General features: G+C 43.1%; 1 protein-coding gene across 2 annotated transcripts in view; it reads left to right on the forward strand.

Annotated features, from left to right (window-relative positions):
• Nucleotides 1–15,804, forward strand: part of pnpla7b (patatin-like phospholipase domain containing 7b) — a 322,850-nt gene extending 307,046 nt beyond the window's left edge. For both annotated transcript variants that reach the window (XM_048558715.2, XM_048558716.2), the window contains 3 exons: nt 2,975–3,056; nt 3,853–3,959; nt 10,640–15,804. In XM_048558715.2, coding sequence (XP_048414672.1) covers nt 2,975–3,056; nt 3,853–3,959; nt 10,640–10,702 — 252 coding nt within the window. In that variant the 3' untranslated portion in view covers nt 10,703–15,804. The remainder of the gene's footprint in view (nt 1–2,974; nt 3,057–3,852; nt 3,960–10,639) is intronic.
• Nucleotides 15,805–17,228: the final 1,424 nt, after the last annotated feature.

The raw sequence follows: 17,228 nt of genomic DNA on the forward strand, positions 1-17,228 counted from the left end.
GCAGTGTTTCCTACATTACAACAGTAACTAAACTTCAAACAGTACTTGGTTGGCTGTGAAGGATTGTGGGACATCCTGAGGTCCTGATGGGGCCAAGGGAAATACAAAATTTTTCTTTCTTTCACACTTTGGTAATAATTTGGTGGTGTTACCTGTTTTTTTTGTTCTGCCTGTGAGGTAAGCCAGTGAGTATGGACTGGCTAGGATCTAAACCAAACTGTAGCAGGTGGGAGGGCAAAAAAAGGGGGCAACAGAGAAGGAAAACATTTGTCAGATTCCCGTCTCTGAGCTGTAGAAAACAGCTAGGACAATGGAAGCCACTAAAAGTTGAGACGCAATAATTGTCAAGGTGATCCTGCTGCTGAACAACTCCATTTTGGAAGTGCTGCTAATTACTGTGTTCTGCCAGGAGCCAAGCCCGGTGTATTCACAGCAGCGCGGCAATTGAAAACTTGACACAAACCTCCCTTTCAGGTCTCCTGTCAGGGCAGCTATTGTTTATATAATGTTACCGAATTTGCTGTAGGATTGAACCAGTTTTGCCAAAGACCCAGTCTCACTACTGCTAACTGAGTTGTAAGATTAGGGTTTCCCTCTGTAGCAAGTCTCCCCTGTAGTATTCTTTTGAACCTTTGCCCCATGGAATCATTTATGCTGTTGCTCATCACTTCAGTGGTGACCTGCTGTCTACTTTTGGCCACCATTGAAGGCAGATCTCTAGCTTTCTGACAAGCTAAATGAAGAGGATGGTTTGTGGAGGCTCAAGCATGTTCTGCTGGATTATTCCTAAACATTTGAAAAGACAGAGGGAATCTTAAACTGCATCTAATTTTGTTATAGCTTCCATTATTTCCCTGTCGAGCTGTTAGAACAGACCGATTTTGTTCAGTGTCCCAGGGACTGGGACCTTGCGGGTGAACCGCACACTCTTGCCCTTCAAGGCATGAGTCAGCGAAGGTGCAGAAAGCCCATTCACCCACCCACCCATCCATCCTCTGATTTAACCTGGAGAAGCAAGCAGGCAGTATTGTCTGTGACATGAGTTCAAATCCCTCCTTCAAATAGCAGAAATTCAGAAAGATGTAAAGCTTCAAATCTCTTGACACAGGAGACCATCCAACCCATCGTGCCTATGCTGGCCTTTTGAGAGATCTGTCTAACTAATCCCATTCCCTTGCCCTTTTCCTACTGTCCTGAGCGTGTTTCCTGTTCAAAGGTAGATCCAGCTCATTTTTGAAAACTATCATTGAAGTTGCATCATCTCCATTTATGTTACAGTGCGTTCAAGATCATGGCAACTTTGTGTAAAATAAAACCTTTTCTGTTGCCCCCTCTGCATTTTTGCCAGTTATAAGATTGAGATTGTTTAAATCACTTTCTAAGGTTTTAAGAAATGGCTTGTGAACCTCAGCTCATTTACTCTGATCTGTCTAATGGCGACAGCGAATACAGAGATGGAGCATCTGTACTGCAGCCCCAAGTCTGTAGGGGGCAGAATAATATTCACAAATCTCAGGTAATACCTGTGTGTTTTGGTATATGCTCCAGTGTTGGAGAGTCTACCTGCACCATCAATTACAGCCACAACACACACAAACCAGAAAGGAAAATTAGAATTTGTATGAAACTTAAAATTATCCGTCACTGGACCAGTATTTTGATTCCGATGATTACTCCTCAACCGAGGGATCTCCACAATCCATACCTTAGCTATGTGTGGCTGGTTAAAATAGAACTTCAGTTTAATCCTGGCATTGTGGAATTCCACTTATTAAACAGGCTTTTCACGTAAAGAAAGATGAGATGGACCCAGACAATCTATCCCAAGTCAGCCAGCATTTCTTTTCCTATTCAGTCTTCAATCTTCAATATTTTGTGACTAAGAAAGAGTGTTCAAATGATTTGAATGTTTTTATTGATGCTCCCACGCTGTTTCTAGCCTCCAATTATTGGAGACTCCAGGACAGCCCTGGATATTAGCAACACTGCAGCCCTGGGACTGCTGACAGTTCCCAGGGTGTTTACAAATTGCACGCGAACAGGAAATGTGGCCCCTGGGATGGAGGACCTGTGTGTTTACCTGATATTCACCTGATTGAGTCCCTCCCCAGGGCTGCAGCCTCTGAGCCTTCTGTATGTGCGGGATTGGTCACAATCAGGCTCCCTCCTCATGGGGACCCATTCAGTCCATTTGGGATATTGTTGTTTAATGTTTGAAAAATCCAGCCTGGTTCCTCTCATTTCCTTTAGGGAGGAAAATCTGTCATCCTTACCTGGTCTGGCCAAAATGTGATTCCAAACAGCAATATGCTTGGCTCTTGTCTATCCCGAGAGTGCTTCAAGAGCCCCTCATTTCAAGGGACGGAAAACAGATGTTGGCCTTACCAGTGTAAGAATTTTTAAAAACTCTATCAGCTTTGTGATCTTCTGAGATGGAACAGAGCCCTTGAGAGAATGCGGTAATTCTGAAAGTCATAGAGGGCTACTAGTATTTCCTGGAAGTCAATTTTGCTGAACCAGGACCGTGGAGAGGTTAACTGAGGGATTAATATTGGCCATGACACTTGGGATAACTCCTCTTAAAGCCCAGCCATTTGACTAAGCTTTCTTGTCACGGGTTGTCATGTCTCCTTTTCTAGTTTGATGTCTTGTGTTTAAGTACCATGGGATATTGTACAATATTAGAGGAGTTATATAAATACACGTTATTTCTGGGAGTTTCAAGATTGTTGGTGCGAGAGACAAAAAAAGCATTTGAGAATCTGCAGTAACCACGGGCTGTGCAAGTTAGACGGTGGTTTAACAGAAGGGATTATTAGCAGTCTGGATTTGACTACCCATGACGGTTCTGTCCCATTCGGACTCACTTCATGTTTCATTGCTTCTGTTACTGCCACTTAGTCAGCACAATGACTAAAAACCAATGTTCCCTTTCTTACCTGCCCTGTGTAATGTTCGTGTTCCCTTTCAATAGGTTACCTGTCCAAATGCCTCCTTCACTGACCTGGCTGAAATCGTGTCTAGAATCGAACCTGCAAAGTTGCTGGTTGTGGATGGTAAGTAATGGCGTGTCATGTAGAGGCTGCTTCACACAGTGTACCAGTGCCCAAGAAGTAATGTGATGCAGTGTAGCCCTTCCCTCACACCACCTAATTTTATTTACTTCATTTCCTGCCCTGGTTAACACCATCTCCCCATTGCTGGTTGCCCACCTCTCTTTTTCCTTTACTACCAATTTGAAGGATTCACTGAACTTCAGAGACTGTTGATTTTAAAAAAAACAAGTAATATCAATTATCCATCTATTGAAAGTTTCATGAGGATATATGGAGACACATATTGAATCCTAATCCCTCCATGATTCTTCATATCCAGTGATCCTTTCTGGGAAATCTGTTAGACCATCAAGAATCAGCAGTGATGACTCCCATAGTCAAAAAACTTGTCAATGCTTGGTGCCTAGGCTCCCATATGAAGAACAACAACAGGTACTAGAGGGTTTTAGGTATCTGTTCAAGCAAGTGTTCATGTCTTTAACTGCAGGGTGTTGTAAATTGACAAAAAGAGAGGATTCTTCTCTCGATGAAACAATGACTTGTGTTTTTTTTGGAGCTAGCCCACAAATGTAGAGTCTGATACCTGCTGTCAAGGTCAGCAAGTGATTTACAGAGCAGTATGAGTCACAGCTTTACCAATTGGTGTGAAATTCATGAGTGTTACATTTCCCCATTGTGAATTAGCTTTGGTATTTGCAGTCTGTGTGGAAAATAAACCGCTTATTCCAGATACTGTGCTAACTGTACACCACCACTTACTCAGTCTTTAACTTAACATTTACTGTCTGTTTCACAGATGAGTCCGACTATCAGACTGACTATGAGGAAGATGCTTTTGACACTGAGAGGGATGACTTTGATGGTGTCCCCAGTGAGCAGAATGAAGATGAGATCTCTAACAGTGTAAGGAGTTTTCAGTATTGGTGAGAGATTGAGGATGCTGCAAGCACACAGTAGGTCCCTTCAGTGTCTGAAGAAGGAAAATGGAAGAATGTGGTTCATTTTAAACTCAATGCACTGACAAACCTGCTGTGTATCTTGAATTTATTTATCACTAGTTAAGTTGTTTTTGTTTTTACTGTTTACATTCGCTGCACAAACAGCACTCCTGGTTTCAAAACAGCTGCAGTGAGTAATAGACTAAGATTTGCAGGCTGATAGCTTACCCTTTGCCTGTCCCTTGATATCTTCACCGAACAAGAATCTATTTATCTCAGCCTTGAAAGCTGGTGTTTTTGGCGAGAGGTTCTAGATTTCTGTACTAGTCTCTGTGTGAAAATGTGTTTCCTAATCTCCACACACCCTGCCCTCTTCAACCATCCCCCTAACAACCTGACTCTGACACTAAGATTATGACCCCTTTGTTGGTCAAATCCTCATCTAATCTCTTAAATCCAATTAACATCTTCATCACACCAATGCCGCACACCAAGAAATCTCGTGAAGTGATCCGCCATTTAACAGCTAATGGCCAGAGAGGTGCCTTTAAGATGAGACTGGCTAAAGCAACAGTTGAGTTAATAATAGGAATCTGATCTAAAACTGCCTCTTGAAAATGAAAGGAAGAAGACTGAGCATGACAGGTCATTAATTGCCAGAGCTCTTGAAAGCCTGTTCAGTTTGACGGGGACATAATAGACTTGAAGTATCTCCGTTGCACAAATAAGTCAGACCAGCTCTAGCTTTTACCTATCGGCTTGCATCAGTTGGTAGTTCTCTTAGCTCTGAGTCAGAGGCTTGTTGGTTCAAACCCAATTCCAACATTTGGAGAGGTAATCAAGACTGACACCCCAGTGTAGAGCTGAATGAATGCTGTCTTCCAGCTAAGATGTTAAACTCGTCTGTCTGTTCCAGTGATTCACTTGTATGCAAAAAGAAAGAAATAATTTTATTGGGAGCAGATGGAAAAGTGAGAAACAAACCAGAACAATACTGTGATCCACCAGTTCCATAACCATCTCTGAGGTTTCTCGCAATCTGACTTCCTCCTCATCCTCAGGTTTAAACTTTAACCATTAATGGCAATACTTCAGTCTCGGTGACATTAAATCCTGGAATTCCCTGCCTTAGCCCTACTCTCTTAACTTGTAATTCTCCTTAAAACGTACATCTTTGACCATGATGTTAGTCTTAATAATTTCTTCAGTAGCTCAGTGTCTGTTGACTGTCCTGTGAAGTGCCTTGGGCAGTTTACTTTATTGAGAGGGTTGCATTTGAGAGTCAAGAAATGGGCGAAGTTGATGGCCTAGAGGCATTATCACTTGACTGTTAATCCAGAGACCCAGGTAATGTTTTGGGGACCCGGGCTCAAATTCCATCACAGCAGATCTTGAAATATTTTAAAAATCTGGAATTAAGTGTCTGATAATTAGAAGATGTTGGTTGATTGTCAGGGGTAAAAAACAACATATGCTTCACTTAATGTCCTTTCAGGAAGGAAACTTACCTGGTCTGGCCTACATGTGACTCCAGACCCACAGCAATGTGGTTGACACTTAACTGCCCTCTGGGCAAATAGGAACAGCAATAAATGCTGCCTGGTCAGCGACGCCCTCATCTCGTGAATGAATAAAGAAAAACATATTTCAGTGTGGGCTCAGATGCTTACAGAAAGGACTAAGAGAAATATAGAGGAGGTGGAAGCCCACGCTGACTCACTGGATAATAAAAGCATATCAGAGGGGCAATGGATGCTGAGATAATTGGATCTTTCAAGGCTGAAATCAAAAGTTTTTTTGTTTGGATGTGGGTAACAGGATATTAAAGTCGAGATTCGATTAAAGGTACAGTGGCGGCATGAATATAAAATTAGCTAAGACGCAGTCAGCAAAGAGTAGTGCCATTGTTCTTCAGATGAGACGGCAGTGTACAGTGGTATCCTCCAGGGCTCAGTGTTCAGGCTTCTGCTGTCTTTGATCTATAGTAATGACCTGGCCTTGAATACACAGAGGTATCATTTCAAAGCTTACCGATGACTCGGTGGAAATAAATGCAACAAGAAGGATTGTAACAGATTTCAGGAGGATGTAGACAGACCGACGAAAGGGGCAGATGAAATTTAACACAGAGAAGTGTGAAGTGATTCATTCTGGTAGGAAGGATGTGGTGAAGCAATGCCAGTTAAATGAAAACTTTAAAGGGGAACAGGCACAAAACTTCCTAGAAATAATCATGAACAAATCTTTAGAAGTTGCAGAACAGGTTGAGAAATCTGCTGCAGGATTGTTAGCTTAAGAAACGGGCATTGTGTGTTAACAGGAAATAATGCTAAACCTTGATAAATTTTTTTTTTTACAAAATATTTCTGGGCTTCAGCTGGATAATTGAGTTCAGTTCCTGGGTATTGGCCTGATGCGGGGATTGTCACGTTCTTTACACATTGACCTGTATCCACTTGCAATGTACTGCCTGAAGGGAGATCCAGTGGTGACTTTCAAAAGGAAATTGGATATATATTTGAAAGGGATAAATTTGCAGGGCAATGGGTATGGAACATGAGCATGAGCGTTAATTAGATATTTTTAAAAATTACTTGTGCATACATAATGGACCAAATGGCCTCCATCTGTGCTACAGGAACACAGGAATAGGTGTAGACCATTTAACACACCGAACCTATTTCATTTGCCATTGAGTGAGATCATAGCTGAACTGTGACTTAACTGGTTTGTCCCATATATGTTAGTAAATTTGGAAAATCTATTAATCTCTTATTTAAAATTAACAATTAATCGAGCATCACTTACCATTTACGTAAAGTTCCAAACCTCTACCGTGTTTCCTAATTTTATTCCCTTAAGGACTGGCTGTAATTTTTAAAATGTCCTAGACACCCCAACCAGTAAAAATAGTTTCTCTATTTACTTTCACAGTTGCCCTTAGTATATTGGAAAGTTTAACCAAATCACCTTTTAACTGTCTTGAATGTCAGAATGTACAATTCTAGTCTGTGTATTCTCTTCTTCAAATTGACAAAAAGATAAGAACTGCTTTTATGTAGAACCTTTCATGACCACTCGCTACCCCAATGTGCTTACAGCCACTGAAGGACCTTTGCAGAGGACCCATCGGTGTGATATTGGAGACATGGCAACAATTTGTGTGCAGCAATGTGGTGATAACCAAATAACCTATTTTTGTGACGTTGGTTGTGGGATAAGTGTTAGCTAGGTCACCAGAGATAACTCCCTACCCTTTAAAATATTGCCTTTGATTGTTTACATCTGCCTGAGAGGGTAGACCAGACCGCAGTGTCTTATCCCACTCAAAAGAGTGCATCTCCAACAATCAGCACTCCCTCCGTACTGCACTATCAGCCCTGATTTTTGGGATCAAGTCCTGCTATATAAAACATCTGAGAATACCACCAACTGAGCTGCTGTTGACGCTTGGAAATCAATATTGTTTGGTAAACCTCTGTTTCAGCCCCTCTGAACTCAATATATCATTCCTAAAGTTTGGTGTCTAGAGGCCACAAGCCTTTGGGGCAGCACGGTGGCTCAGTGGTTAGCACTGCTGCCTCAGCGCCAGCGACCCAGGTTCGATTCTACCTTGGATGACTGTCTGTGTGGAGTTTGCACATTCTCCCCACATCTGCGTGGGTTTCCTCCAGGTGTTCCGGTTTCCTCCCGCAGTCCAAAGATATGCAGGGCAGATGGATTGGCTATGCTAAATTGTCCATAGTGTTCAGGAATGTGTAGGTTAGGTGAGTTATAGGGGGATGGGACTGGGTGGGATGCTCTGTGGATTGGTGTGAACTTCTTGGGCCGAAGGGCCCGTTTCCACCTGTAGGGGTTCTATGTTCTATGGAGGTGTGCTGCAGCCGAGATTTTGTATGTTGTATCATGGTTTCTTAAGTCTTGTATTGAGGCTTTTTGATTCTTTTCTGTATTTTCTCATGACATTTTAAGTGACATTTTCTCATGTATCTCATGACTTGGCTCCAAGTCACTTTGGACTGTGTCCATGATCAGTTTTTCACTACTTAGATAGCATCCTGTTCTGAATTCAAGTTAGCCCACATTGAAGTCCATTTATCACATCTTTGTAAATTTCATTCATGATATGTCTTTGTAATATTTTATTTCCATTTATGCTACTTGCAATGTCATCTGTCTTTTCATCGTCAGCAATGTGGAAATGTGGCTTTCTACCACACCGGAAACCTGACGTTTTGACCTAGACGCATCTTCATAAGAGGGATCTAGGCCCGAAACGTCAACCTTCCTGCTCCTCTGATGCTGCTTGGCCTGCTGTGTTCATCCAGCTCCACACCTTGTTATCTCAGATTCTCTAGCATCTGCAGTTCCTACTGTCTCTGAAGCAACCTCTCTGACTCCACTCACTTTCTCTGTATAAAAGGGGTTGCCATGGGAACTGATATGAGCTGCAAACTATCTGTCTGTATTCATGAAATATGTCTTTGTTCCAGTCCCCTACTCAGGACCACTCATTCACCTTGTTTGCTGTTACATTCATGACTGTAACAGTGCCTTTCCCTGCTGTCACTCCAAATTGAACAATTTCACTGCCTGTTTGTTTCAGTTCCAGCAGTCCGAGTGCTAATCTGACATTTCCGGACTCTCCTATCATCCAATCGTGTATTTTGTCTCTCCTTCCCTCCCTTATCCTTCACCCTCCCGCTGTCCTATTTTTCTGTCTTACTCTGTGCCTGCTCACACATAAGCTCTGTGACATGCTGAGTTATTTGTCTTTATAACTCGCAAAGGATCTGCAATACAGTATTCTTCTTGAAAGACTTCTGTCTTAATCTTCTCAAAGTTGTCTCTAACCCCACCTCTTTGACTGCCCTATCAGCCATTTACTTTGATCTGTTGCCTACTTATGAGCTGTGGGACACTGGTGAAGTGTTGCTGTGTTGAAAGCCACATTCCTATGGATGTTATCATCGTTTAGTTCTTTCAGAGGCTGTGGGTGGTACGGGGACAAACAGCATTTTTGCTCAATTGCCATTGAACTGAGCGGCTTACTGAAGCTGAAATGGGAAACTGACCGCTCCACAGGGCAGTTAAAAATTAACCACTAAATAAAAACCGGAAGAACTGAGGATGCTGTAAATCAGGAACGAAAACAAAGTTGGTGGAAAAGCTCAGCAGGTCTGGCAGCATCTGTGAAGGAAAAAACAGAGAAGTGGTAACTCTGTTTTTTCTTTCACAGATGCTACCAGACCTGCTGAGCTTTTCCGCCAACTTTGTTTTTGTTCCTATGTAAGAATTAACCACATTGCTGTGGGTCTGGAGTCACATGTAAGTCGAGCTGGGTAAGTACAGCAGATTTCCTTCACTAACGGTGACTTATATTCCGTTAGCCATTGGTCTGATGTGGATACATTTCCCCGGATTATTAGCCTGGTCCTCCTAGCCACCCCCATCTCCTTTGTTCGCAGGTTAAGAGGTGCTTTAGGCTTTTCAAATTATACTATAGGAGGGAGTCTGAACGTATTTATATCACACACGGGATTGTGCAATGCATTGTCATCTGTTTCCAGTTCCAATCCACACATAAGAGAATGTCCAACAGCATTTTAATGGAAAGCTATTTTATAATTGTGCACATTCAGACCTAGAAACCTAGCCGCATTTCTTGGGTACAAGGTTTGGGGGGTTGTGTGGATGTCAGTGGGGAATGGTTGCTGTCGCGGCTTATTAAAATAGGAATGATGTGGAGGTGCAGGTGTTGGACTGGAGTGGACAAAGTCAGAAATCACACACCAGGTTATAGTCCAGCAGATTTATTTGAAAATCTCAAGCTTTCAGAGAATTGCCTCTTTGTTCACCTGACGAAGGAGCAGCGCTCCAAAAGCTTGTAATTTAAAATAAACCTGTTGAACATTCTATACACTCACACGCTCTCACTCTCTCTTTCTCACTCACACTCACACTCACTCACGCTCACTCCCACTCTCTCACACACACACTCTCTCTCACACGCACACACTCTCTCTCACACACTCTCACTTTCTCACACACACACGCTCACAGACACGCTCACACTCACTCTCTCTCTCACTCACACACACACACACACACACACACACACACACGTTCTGTCCTGCAGTGTTTCAGTAAGCTTATTGCTGTATGTAGTCTTTAGGAATTGCTCATTAGGTGATTGGGTTTTCCCTGAAGGTAAACTCTTTTTCACATTGAGGCCATCAAACATTTGTCCCTTTGCATTTGAAAGCACGCACCTGTTCCAGGCATGCACACCACAGACTAACCTTTGGAACTTTACCAGTTTGATGTTGGGTGGTACTTTGACTCATTGAGTATGTGTCTCATGCCTACCATATACGGGCTTTGGAGGCTAATTAATGTCCATAAAATAGGCATCGAATGGCCTAAATTCAGGGTGGCACTCAAATAAACAAAGAGATCAACAGTTCCATTCAAGGGTGTCTGGTTAATCTTGATATTCTTTGCAGAACAGAAGCCTTGATATTGTTGCCATGGCAACTAGGCCCAACCAATGGTGAGGCCTATTGCTTAAAGGCACAGTAAAAATTTAGCAGATGGGTTGTCAGCGTAATGTGTTTAAATCTTTTTGTTTTAAATGTGTTACAGGATGAAGAATGTGAATTGAAGAAAAAGCACTCCACTTCTGGAGCTCAGAGCACTGAGGCCTAATGGAATGAAGTACCAACCTCTGCAGGCTGTATCCTAGCAGGCTGTGTGTTTATTAGTGTTCAGTCCTCTGTTCCTTCCCATGTTTTACTTTCCAATGTTTGACATTCTCTTCCATTTCATATGTGGGGGCTAGGATGGAGGGAGGGTGTTTATGGCCAAGCAGTTGCAGCAAAATTGCCTGCCCCACTCTGTTTGTAGTTGGAGTGTGTGAAATCGAGGCCTTATAGATCTGGTTTTGTAAACCAAATTGTACAGAAATTGTTCTCAGACTGTCACCTTAAAAGTCACATGTATAGTGTGTCTGTATCTAAATTACTCCAGGACTACTTTAAAACACCTCATTCCTCCCCACCTCCCCTGCCCCTGCCCCTGCCCACATCCATCAGTAAAAGTTCCAAAAGCAAGTCTTTACAGACTCATTTAGCACTTTAAATCCACACGCGGTTGTCCTTTCAATGCCATGGTGTAGCATTTCATCCTTGTTTCTGCCAAAGTGAATGTGTGCATTTTAAACCAAGTTCAGCCATTTATAGTTGCCTAACAGTGCACTCCTTAACTGCAGGGGCAGTGGACAAGGAGCAGGGGACCTGTCACCAGGCCTCCTCCTAAATACGGTTCTTCAGGCCACCAGCAGGAGGCAGCCCTCTCACACTTCTCTGATCTTTCTCACTTGAAGTAGATCACCCATCTTCTTTTATTGTTGAAGGGTAACAAAGAGAAATGCCTTGCACATTACACACAATCTTTGAGAAAACGTGCTCCTGGAAAGCTAGTTGTTCTCTTTGTTTCTGAGTGGGTTTTCAATTCTGAACTACTGCTCCCATCCTACCCAAAGCACAAGCTGTCCACTCCAGACCTGTCTGAATTTTCACATAAGTATTGTGCCCCAAGTACTGTGCTGACAATTAAACTTCTGTTGCCACCCCTCCTGGTTCATTACCAGTGATTAATTTCCTTCCAGTTAGCTAGCTATGAGCAGCGTGGATCCTAGCTGAAAGAAAGTGCATACCTCAGTCCCTGCATTCCGAACTCTCAGATTTCCAGAACCCAGTTTATCTGTTGCAGCTTATTGACATAGTGTTCTGATTGATGGTTACCATGGAGACGGACACTTGGCAGGATACCTCCCACCCCAACCCGCAAGGACTTTCTGGTATCAGGCTCTGCCTATGCCTGCATCATGCTGTATGTTGGCATGTAATTGTCCACATTTGCATTGGCTGACAGTGCTATTCCCAGGCACATTGTTTCTATGATCGAGAGAGAACTCTCAACCCTCTGCAATTCTCCTGGTTGATGTCTCCCATCTGCCCTATAGTGCCCTTACTCTTCGAGGCTCAGTTTACTAAGCGATTTCCTCACATCTCTGCCAGTTTTCCTGGTTTGGACACCTGTAAACTGAGTGAGTGTGGTCCATGACTAATGGGTGAAGGTTAAAGCAGCAAATGTACTACAGCTGTCAGAGGCCATTCCTGCTCCCTCTTATTTTTAACCATTCTCAAACCCTCTGAATCCTCAGACTAAATATCGGAGAAAGATGCTGGGTGAAGCACAAGGAGAAATCTTCCTGTTTTCCTCTTCTCTCCCACTCTTTTGCATATCCTTTCACAAATTGAAGCCTGTGGACATGTTGAATGCAGCTCAGGTTTGATACTTATCCCTTTGTGATCGCTGCTGTATTCACATTGGGCACCTTCCAGGAGTGTGTTGTATGGAGAATTGGACTGTTCTGTAAAAATGGGCATGGCATTGTGACAGCTACTTTCCAACATGCAGTACTTACAACTCTGATATAAACTGGGTGCATTTTCCTGTCCTTTAAATTGTGTCAGTCTCATCAGAATGTCAAAATCCAGTTTGGGTAACTTGGGTTCCTCCCTACCCCTCCATGTACTCCTTTGTACTCTTCAAGCCAAACATGAATGCATTACATGGTTCAAATAAACCAAGGAAACAAGAGATCAATGTAATTATAAGGCAGCATCACTGTGCATCAATGTGTCGTAAACTCTGGTTCTGTCCTCATCTAAGGCAGATTAACAGCTGTAGAGTAATCGCTCAGCAAGTGATTACTGTAAAATAGTCTTAACATTCTGTAGAATATCAGTGTGCTGAAAGTTAGGAACGTTACCTTGTAACACAGCCAGGATATATAAATAAAATAGCAATGCTGTATGGATTCTTCCCCTCCTCTCAACCCCTCTATGGCGCTCTCGCGCTCTCACTCTCTCTTGTCAGTCTTTGGTATTTCAGCTCCCTAGTATGTGCACACATTTGTCTACAGCCCAAATGTTTAATTTAATCGACAGGAAGGTCATGAGCTAACACAGGTCAGTATCCTGCTGCTGACTGACCAGCCGCAGGCCCTCTACCTGAGTGGCACATAAGTCCTGTTCCCTTAGTCCACCTCCATTTGGAAGCTGTATTTGATGATACAATGAAGAGTAAGAATCACTGGGGACATACAGATCTCTCTTCATCGTTCTACGCTACCTGCCACCAATTGATGATTTAGAAACCCTAATGCAGCAGGCTTTTCCTTGCAGCTTTCCCAGAGATGCACCTTATCTCTTTAAAGTTGCAGTTGTGTTGTCTGCAGGACATACAGCTCAGTGTATGAAGAACGTGTTTACTTTCAGTCAGCTGAGATTGATTCTGCGATGAGAGTGAGTGCAGAAATCCCACACAAAAAAAAATTTCACCTGCTGCCCCGGAACCTGAATTCGATAAAGTCTTGGGGCATCTTAACAGTGATTTCTCATGTGTTTTTAGTTGCTTTCTTTAAAATATTGGAGATAAAACCACTGAAAGGAACACATGAACCTTTACTAGCATCTCCTGCCAGTTCCATCAAAGGAGGATGAAAGGGTGCCCAATCTGAATACTGCATAAATCGTGCCTCCCTGTCATGTAATTGGAGTCCTGTAGCAGGTTAAAAGCTTAACCAGAGTGAACAATACACAGACAATACTAAAAGCCAGAAGGACTGTTGACATATGAAGCAGAATCGTTGAGAATTTGTCCATTCCTGTAGCCATCCTGCCTGTGATCAGGTGAAGGATTTTTTTGTTGCAATAATCAATGCAATATTTAATATTCGTGAAACTTTATTTGTACAGAGTAGAGAGACTAATGATCATTAACTGGTGTCTGGTGCCTTGAAAATAGAATCAATCCCCTCCCACATGAGGCTGGCCACAGCTCCTGCCAGAATCAAAAATGCATTCAGATCACAGAGTTTTGCAACCTGAATAGCTATTGGGAGTATGTGAGCTGTGAGCAATCAGCACAAGCCCCTTGTAATTTAACATCGAGAAACCAAAACACAACTCTGCATGAATGTGCCATTAGAGAATCTTTACACGGGTAAAAAATATTACCTGTTCACATCCTGTCCGAAATGCTGTTTTGTGACTGGTGTTTCACAGTGTGGTGACTTTACTGAGCTGCGCTGAAGCTCTGAGCTGTAACATCCAGCTGTGCAGCTTTCGTAACAGTGTTTGAACAGCTTCAGTCCGGTTCTCATGCTGAGAAAGGACAGTTCTGATTCTGAAGCTGGAACAGTACAGTCAGTCCCTTTATTAGAAAACCAGGAGAAAGTGGGATCCTCAGCCCCGTTTGTGGCGGGATGTTTCGGGACGGGGGGGGTGGGATATATTGGGGCTGGGGAAAAATCACTCCAGTTAATGTCACGCCTATCTCAGCTCTTCTAATGTAATTAGCAATGTATGTTGTATAATCGCTACCTCTCCTGGACTCCATGTTGAACAGGGAGGACAATCTTACTTAGAATCACTGCCTGAGTTTGAATGAAAAGAGATGAATGTGTTAATTCTAACTATGGAATATTGGCTTGTGAAATACTGAGTGTTTATTATCTTAAGTTTTTTTTAAATTCTCTTTAATATTCTGTTAATGAGCCCTGTATAATTTTGTTTGGAAAGCCCCTACACTGTTTGTCGATGGGCAGTCTGTTAGGGTGTTAATTGAAGCTTTGATGTGCCTGTTGTTCAAATCCATTTTTCATGGCATCTCCCAGTGGCTCACCCGGGGAGAAGGGCCAAGAATGAGAAACCTCGGGGTCTCCCATGAAGGACACCTGACACGTTGGTCGGGAGCCACATGTTTGTCCATGAAGCCAGTCAGTCTACTGAAGGTGAGCACTGTCTGTCTACGCAATGTGACATGGTCAATGGACAGCACACATCAACATGATTGTGGGGCCTGTTCCTGATTGTGTATCATTGGAACACAATGTCAGGTGGTGCTGGGGGACTGAGCTACCATTGGCCACAATGCCTCGTGACCAAAGAAGGGTGGACGGTTCAGCAGGGTGAAAGGGGAGCTGTCAAATTAGAGTCCATATTGGATGCCTTCAAAGCTATTTATTACACACAGTTGAAGCTGGCAGACAAAAAAATGCCAGTTGGGCATGCTACCAGAATGTGTACAGTAGAGTGCCATTTATCAGCTTGACAGCAATCTCATAGGAGCTGGGTGGTCAGGTAGTCAAACTCCTCTCTAATGCATGGAGCTGGGAATGCAGCATTGTTGAAGCTGCTGTTCAGTTGGATTGAAGAGACACCATAGCTTGAAGCATGGGATATTCTCCCAAGGGCAGTGATTGACATTATCTTCTCCCTCCAGCTCACCTCCACCCAAACTAAATCTGATTAACTGATCACTTATTGCATTGTATTCCTGCAGTGGGAGTATTGCCTACTGCAGCTGAATAGCCAGACTCTCCCAGTATACGGAGAAAGGAAAGAAAATGGGAGGAAAAAATTAGATAGAAAGGAAATTGCAAGCAGGTGCCTTAGCATATTTGCTGGGAGACTCTGGGGGTGTTTGATGGATTTTGCTGTGCGGGTTATTACAACAGCTTTTACAAACTGAGCAGAAATACATTTAGGGGCTTGCCTAGGACAGAGTTATTAACACAAGCTTCAACTTTTGACGCAGTGAATGGACGTTTATCATTGAGGAGTTTACATGAGAGTAGTTTCTTGTATCAAACCTGTATGTAACATGAAGTATTTTCAGTATCCACTTTATATTGTGCCCATGTGCCTTATATATCCATTAAAGATGATTCCTTTGTTGTTCCTTGCCTGAGTCATTTTTTTAATTAAAAATCTGTTAGAGAGTTAGGGGTAAGTGTGCAGTCTGTCAATTAGCACCTCAAACAAATGAACCCGGCAGCATGTCCCACTGGCACTTTGCGCCCAACATTTACTGCAGCATTTTAGGGTTGACTTGTTTTTACTGAAACTCAGTTCTCTCAATTCAGAAGGGACAGGGCATCGATATAAAAGACGGTAAGGCACAGGAGCAGAGGTAGGCCGTTTAACAAATAGTCTGTTTCCCCATAGTCCTTGACTCCCTCACTGATTAAAAGCCTATCCCTGCCTTGTATTTATTTAATAACCATGTCTTGACAGCTGTCTTGGAATAAAATATTCCACAGATTCACCGCCTCTGAGAGGAGAAATTGCCCTGCATCTCTGTCTTAATTGGGCGACTCCTTACTCTGGGATGATGCCATCTGGCCCTAGACTGTCCTGCAAGGGAGGTTGACCTCTCCTCATCTACGCTGTCAAGCTCCCTCATTATCTTATGTTTCAATAAGGTCTCTTGTTCTTCTAAACTCTCTAGCAAAAGTAGGGTGCCCTTGCAAAACCTGGAATCAATCAGTATCGGGGGCAGGGGGCACAGGGTAAACCTGTGGTTGGAGTCATAGCTGACACACAGGAAGATGGTCATAGTTGTTGGAGGTCAGTCATCTCAGCTCCAGGACATCACTGCAGGAGTTCCTCAGGGTAGTGTCCTAGGCTCAACCATCTTCAGCTGCTTCAATGATCTTCCATCACAAGATCAGAAGTGGGGATGTTTGCTGATGACTGCACAATGTTCAGCACCATTCAGGATGAATCATATACTGAACAGTCAGTGTTCAAATGCAACAAGATTTGGACAATGCCCAGGCTTTACCTGGCAAGTGGCATTTGTGTCCCACAAATGCCAGGCCATGACCATCTCCAATAAGAGACAATCTAGCCACCACTGCTTGGCAGTCAATGTGTACCATCTCTGAATCCTCCACTATCAGCATCCTGGGGATTACCATTGACCAGAAACTCAACTGGACTCACTACATAAACACTGGCTGCAAGAGCAGGTCAGAGGCTAGGAATACTGTGGTGAGTAACTCACCTCCTGACTCCTCAAAGCCTGTCCACCATCTACAAGGCTCAAGTCAGGAGTGTGATGGAATACTGCCCACTTGCCTGGATGAGTGCAGCCCCAACAACACTCAAGAAGCTTGACACCATCCTGGACAAATCAGCTCGCTTGATTGGCACCACATCCACAAGCATCCACTCCCTCCAACAACGACCCTCAGTAGCAGCACTGTGTACTATCTTCAAGATGCACTGTGTACTATCTACAAGATACACTGTAGAAATTCACCAAAGATCCTCAGACAACACTTTCCAAACCCATGATAACAAAGTGTAGAGCTGGA

Source organism: Stegostoma tigrinum, chromosome 29 (genome assembly GCF_030684315.1).
Source record: "Stegostoma tigrinum isolate sSteTig4 chromosome 29, sSteTig4.hap1, whole genome shotgun sequence".
NCBI lineage: Eukaryota > Metazoa > Chordata > Chondrichthyes > Orectolobiformes > Stegostomatidae > Stegostoma > Stegostoma tigrinum.